Source organism: Perognathus longimembris, chromosome 20 (assembly GCF_023159225.1).
Source record: "Perognathus longimembris pacificus isolate PPM17 chromosome 20, ASM2315922v1, whole genome shotgun sequence".
NCBI classification, from domain to species: domain Eukaryota; kingdom Metazoa; phylum Chordata; class Mammalia; order Rodentia; family Heteromyidae; genus Perognathus; species Perognathus longimembris.
This window is the reverse complement of record NC_063180.1, coordinates 39,898,622-39,904,940: the sequence shown is the minus strand read 5'-3', so window position 1 is coordinate 39,904,940 and position 6,319 is coordinate 39,898,622. Positions and strand designations below refer to the sequence as shown.

The 6,319-nt window shown below is 44.4% G+C and overlaps 1 protein-coding gene across 1 annotated transcript; it reads right to left on the bottom strand.

Moving 5' to 3' along the window:
* Positions 1-279: 279 nt before the first annotated feature.
* Positions 280-2,805, bottom strand: LOC125368213 (ral guanine nucleotide dissociation stimulator-like). Its single transcript, XM_048369056.1, has 4 exons — positions 2,633-2,805; positions 1,610-1,657; positions 1,098-1,306; positions 280-851 (listed from the first exon to the last, which is right to left on the bottom strand). The coding sequence occupies exons 1-4, from the start codon at positions 2,803-2,805 to the stop codon at positions 442-444; spliced, it is 840 nt and encodes a 279-aa protein (XP_048225013.1). The 3' UTR covers positions 280-441.
* Positions 2,806-6,319: the final 3,514 nt, after the last annotated feature.

Below are 6,319 nucleotides of genomic sequence, written 5' to 3'. Positions count from 1 at the left end.
CACATGGCGGCATTCCCACATTACTACATTCACTTTCACTGTCTAGGCATTAACCTGTTTCCTGTGAATGTAACTTCTTCCCCCTGATTGGTCCAGGTCACTCTGTTTGTTCCCACTCAGGACTCATACCTGTGCCAGGGACTTCAGATTGAAGACAGAAATGAAGAGTGAACTTAGTACTCCAGAATTACACAACTTAAAGTGAATAAGCAGTGAGATTATATTAAAACCAACAATTTATATTGAAAAGAAAGAACAAGAAAATATAAAGTAGATATTACCCCCCGGGGAGGGGAATGACGGTGGTGGTCTTACAGTCTTTGTTAGGTGGACTTCAGGAAGTCATTCTAGTGGAGAGTAGAAAAGTTGCTCTACCTCTACATCAAAATGGTGTTCTTTCTGATTGGATTGGGAACCATTTCAGTGCCCAGATGCAGCTAGCTACTCTTCCAGAAGACTTGGACTGGGGACAGTTTGAGCAGACCCACAGTAAGCTAGCTTCTCCTCTACAAGGTGAGGTAGGTTGATTTGACATGATGTGGGCAGATCGAGGTGGATATCTGCAGACAATGAAAGAAGTGCTACCTCTTCTGCCTTGATACCTGGAGGTTGATATGTGACCAGTGCAGTGGCTACAACAGGCTGGAGGTCCACAGGACACAGGAGATGTTCTGATTGTTCTACTGCAGACTCAAAGTGTTCAACCTTCACATGTGGCACAAATTTCTGCAAAGGCCCCAGGTCTCTAGCTAGAGAAGGCAATGTTGATTCCAGTACCAGAGGTGCTAATGATGTCACGGGTGGGTCCATTGCCTTGAGCTCAGGAGCAGCTCCTTTGTGCAACCCCAAACCTAAGAATGGAAACAGATATACCACTGATGGAGGAAGTTCTGGAAGTTGAAGTGAGATTCAACTTGCAGAAGGAGCTAAGGTCTTCATAATGAGTGCCTTTATCTAAGAGATGCCATACATAAGAGTAGTTACAGAATTCCCAGTGTTGTCTAAACAGCAGGACATCTTGAGTGACTGGCCAATCATCAAGTCATGGGTCTCATCTGAGAAGGTCTTAGTTTCCCTTCCTACCAATAAGCACATACCCAAGGATTCCTCACACTTTGTACTTGCTTCATTGGCCTCCACTTCTACCAGCTGGGTTTGAAGATGTTGTATATGGACTGCCAGGTCTGAGCATGGCATGTGGAGCAGCACGTAGGCCATGAGCTTATTCAGGTTGGCCAGGTCCTTGGACTGGCAGAAATCCGCGGGGTACTTGTCCAGCCACATTGCAAAGAGGGAACAAATGGTGCTGTGGGAGATGGAGTGGCAAACAGAATTAGAGCCTCCTAGAATATAATTCTCAGAAAGATGGGCATGGTTGTCTCCCCACAGGAGTGGGCTTTCTACCCACAGCTCCTCTCTGTTACCCAGGAAACCACACTCCACCCACAGCTGTATTCCTCTGTCTTGTCTGAAGTGCCAGGCCCTACCCTCATGGAAATCATGATAGTAGGCAAAGCAGAGATGGATTGTCAGCCACACATCAAGCCCAAGAACTCAATACCCTCATTCTTCAAGGAGAGACTTTCCCTTTGTCCCAAAGTCTACTCACTTCTTTACTTGATCATCCTCTTCACAGTTTGGGTGGAAAAATCCATATCTATGGGAGTAAAGGAAGAAGTCACCTCTAATGTCTTGGACTTTTTTTTCCTTTTTCTTTTTTAACCTATAGGGATTTCTATGAAGCTGACGAAATCCTAAGTGGGAAAGTGACCCCAGGAGGGTTGATTTATTTTTACTGTCCCCTCAGTTTTATACTGAGATAGTTTGCCCAAGATAAACGCTCATAGGTTTATACAATGAGTGAGCCCACAATAATCCTTCCTGATAGTGCAGTAGACAATGAGGCCTCAGAGTAGACCTGCTAGCCCTTTCTATAGACACAGAACATCTGGGGCAACCTAGGTGGATTGTAAAACCTTGCTTACTGATGGCAAACATGATTTCACTGGGCTTTATCTAAATGAGAACTGAAGCCAGGTACCAGTGGCTCACGCCTATAATTCTAGCTACTCAGAAGACTGAGATCTGAGAATCAAGGTTTGAAGCCAGTTCTGCCAGACAAATTAACTATTAAAACCAGAAGTGGAAGTGTGGCTCAAGTGTTAGACACTCAGCCTCGATGGGAAAAAGTGAAGTCTGAGACAGAGAGATTCTTCGTGGGGAAGGGAAAGATCCTACATATGGAGATACTCCTAAGGGAGAAACCTGAGAAGGCACTCTGAGTCTATCCTACTTAACACTGAGAATTCTCCACTGAAGCAAGCAGGCCCAGAGAGTTGCAAAGTCTTCCTTAGACTCACCCATGATGTTGGTGAATCCCCTGGACTTAGAAACTAACTTTTTATTTATTTATTTTGTGCCAGTCATGGGGCTTGAACTTAGGGCCTGAGCACTGTCCCTCAGCTCCTTTGGCTCAAAGCTAACACAAAGCTAACCTAAGCACAATACCACTTCCAGCCTTTCTTGAGTAGCCAGCCCTGCCTGAGCTGGTTTCAAACCATGACCCTCAGATCTTAGCCTCCTGAGTAGTTAGGATTGTAGTTTTAAGCCACCAGTGCCTAGTGGGACTAACCTTTTAAACAGCAGGTCCAGCACTTGCCTTGTTGTTGTGAACTTTCTATAAGTGTACAGGAAGGCGGGTACATAGAAGGGATCACCCTTCTGGTGGGCAGGTACAAGGTTCTTCACTATCTTCTCCAGTAGGCCTGGCTCCAAGGTCCTTATCCTAGGGGCCTCCATCTTCATTCTGATACGGGAACCATTATTCAAACATGGAAATGGTAGCATACCTCAAATTGTGATTGAGTGAATTGAAAACTATACAGAAAGTATTATCTCAATATTCCACTTAATTCCACACATCAAGAAGAATATAGGGTGGGTTGGATAGGTTTCCTACCCTGAGTATACTTGCCCTGAGCTGCCTTTAATTTCCTTTGGTGCTTAGAAAATTGCCCAGGGCACTGGATTGAGTACTGAGCACTGATCCAGCCTATCTAGGCTCCAATGAGGCACCCACACTGTGCTTTCCCAAGACCTGAGTCTTCTGACCTTTCCATACAGCAAGAGAACATCCTTTCTCTCCCACATTGCTCATCAAGGACCTGGCTGGAGCTAACTGTGGGATGGTGTTGTCTGGCTATCAGGATACCACATTCTGTTTGCTCCACTGTTAAGGAAGTAGGGTCACTTCCTCAGTTCCCCTTGCCTGTGCCCCTCCTCACACACGACTTTTCCAAAGGACTCATTGGCTGCCGAAACCTCCATTCCCATAACACCAAGTGCACATATGGACATACTTAACAGCCCACATTGTTGAATCTCACCATCCTCACTCAAGCCTTGAGGAAGCCATTGTCTTTGCATTAAGGAGACAGAGCCAGGTCAGACCCATCCCTTCCTTCCTACCATATGCACAGGTCATTTTTCTTTAGCAGTCAGAAATGATTATATAAGTCACTACATATGTTTGAAGAAGTAATATTTAACTTTTTTTTTTTGTTGGTGGTGGGGCTTGAATTCAGGGCCTAGGTGCTGGACCTGAGCTCTTTTGCTCAAAGCTAACTACTTTGAGCCTCAGCACTACTTCTGATTTTCTGGTGGTTAATTGGAGATAAAAGTCTTATAGACTTTCCTGCCTAGGCTGTCTCTGAACCATGATCCTCAGATCTCAGATCCTTAGTAGCTAGGATTACAGGTATGAGCCACCAGTGGCCGGCTAACACATTTTTTTTTTAAAGTAAAATAATGCCAGGCACTGGTGGCTTACTCCTGAAATCATAGCTACTCAGAAGTCTGAGGCCTAAGGATCATGGTTTGAAGTCAGCTTGGGCAGGAATCTGTAAAACTTTTTTTCTGGCTGAGATGTTTATTCCTTCTGGAGCATGCTGGGTGTTTGTGTAAGTCCACTCCATTTTCTCTAAATAGTCTATATTACACAACAGGGCCTCTTGCCATGTGGATAACAACAGATATGCCAGGTGGGCCATCACATTTTCAATTCTGTCTTAAAGTTCTGTAATCACAGGAAGTCAAAGGACTAAATCAATAATCAGAATTGATAACAACAACAACATGGAAAGTAAGTATATTCTCTTAAGCCTAGACTTCACAGAAAGCACAGGCCGGTGATTTTCACCCCTTGGAAACTGCCTCTTCAAATCCTTCACCCCGTGAAGGTCAGCCACAGGGAGCAAGCAGCAGCTTCTTGGCTGTCAAGGGAGAAAAAGCCCACCCAGTGCAAAAACCACTTTTATGTTTAATTTCAGTGTTGATGGCTTCATTTAGAGCTGTTGTTTGTAAGCTATAAAATCAACTAAATTTGATTCTTCTGGAGAGTATCTTACTAGGTGAACCATACAGTGCCCTCAGCTACAGAGCACATGGTTTTCTTGTTATCACAGAACCCGGGGAAGGCCAGAGAACACTCCTGATAATGAAAGGTAGAATATACTAGTGTGTTTTATACATATCATAGACCCAAATGTGTGTGTATGTATATGTAAGTACACACACACACACACTATTCAAACACTAAAAACTACAAGCCACCAACACTGTGTGTGTGTGCTGGTCTTAGAGCTTGAAGTCAAGGCCTTGGCCTTGACTGAGTATTTTTGCTCAGGGCTGGCACTTCACCACATGAGCCACAGCTCCACTTTGGGCGTGCACACATGTGCACGCGTGTGTGTGTGTGTGTTTAATTGTAGATAAGAGTCTCATGGACTTTGCTGCCTGGACTGGCCTCAAACCGCAATCTTCAGATCTCAGGTACCGGAGTAGCAAGGATTATAGGCATGAGCTACTGGTGCATCCAACACTATACTGGTTAGATGAATTAGTAAAATTAAGAAAGACAGGTGGGACTGGTGGTACACCTTCCTAATGACAGCACTGGGTAGGTTAGGTAGGAGGCTCCTGAGTTTAAAACTAGGCTACATTTCAAGTTTTAGGCCAGCGTGGGTTACAAAACAAACAACAAATCAACAATCACTGGAAGTGAAAACTAATAACTGAAATAACATTAAGAAAGATAAAGATTCCAAATTATCCCTAACTTATAGTCCTTGTTACAAACTCACAAGGTTTTAGGAATCTCTGTGAAACTCTTTTTTTTTTTTTTTTTTTGCCAGTCCTGGGCCTTGGACTCAGGGCCTGAGCACTGTCCCTGGCTTCCTTTTGCTCAAGGCTAGCACTCTGCCACTTGAGCCACAGCTCCACTTCTGGCCGTTTTCTGTATATGTGGTGCTGGGGAATCGAACCCAGGGCCTCATGTATACGAGGCAAGCTCTCTTGCCACTAGGCCATATCCCCAGCCCCTCTATGAGACTCTTACCTCCACTTAACAACCAAAAAAGTCAGAAGTGGAGTTGTGCTTTTAGTGGTAGAACACTAGCCTTGAGCAAAAAAGAAGGTCAAGGACAGAGAGCAGGCCCTGAGTTCAAGCCACATGACCAGCATAAAAGACAGAAGGAAGGAAGGAAAGGAGGGGGGAAGGAAAGGACAGAGTGAGGGAAGGAGGGAGGAAGGAATGAAGGAAGGAAGGAAGGAAGGAAGGAAGGAAGGAAGGAAGGAAGGAAGGAAGGAAGGAAGGAAGGTAAGGCCAGGTGCTGGTGAATCATGTCTGCAATCCTAGCTACTCAGGAGGTTGAGATCTGAGGATCACGGTTCAAAGCTAACCTAGGAAGAAAAGTCCATGAGATTTTTCAAAGCCAAAAGTCAAGCTCTGGTTCAAGTGGTAAAGTGCTATCCTTGTACAAAAATGCTTAGGATTGTTCCTAGGCCCTGAGTTCAAGTTCCAGGACTGGTACACACACAAAACAGTAAACTAAGGCAACGCAGGTTTGCAGCCTAATTTGTTTCTCTACCCTGATGTACATCTAGGTAAAGATGTGTATATATATAGAAATACTATGTCCTATGTGTGCATGTAAACAAAGACACACAGACACAGACACAGACACACACATACACACAGAGAGAGAGAGAGAGAGAGAGAGAGAGAGAGAGAACTGAATGGGCTAGCTTTCAACCAAGATCCTCATATGTTAGCCTCCTGAGCAGCTATGATCAGAGGTATAAGCCATTGGTACCTGGATTATACCATCCGTTTTAAAGGGGATTTAAATTAAGTCATCTTTAATGCTTTACTTTATTTATAGAACACAGCCTCAAGCTCTACCTTAGCTTTAGGCTCAAGGCTGCCTCTCTACTACTGTGCCACAGATCCACCTCCTGCTTTTGGCTGGCTAATTAAATA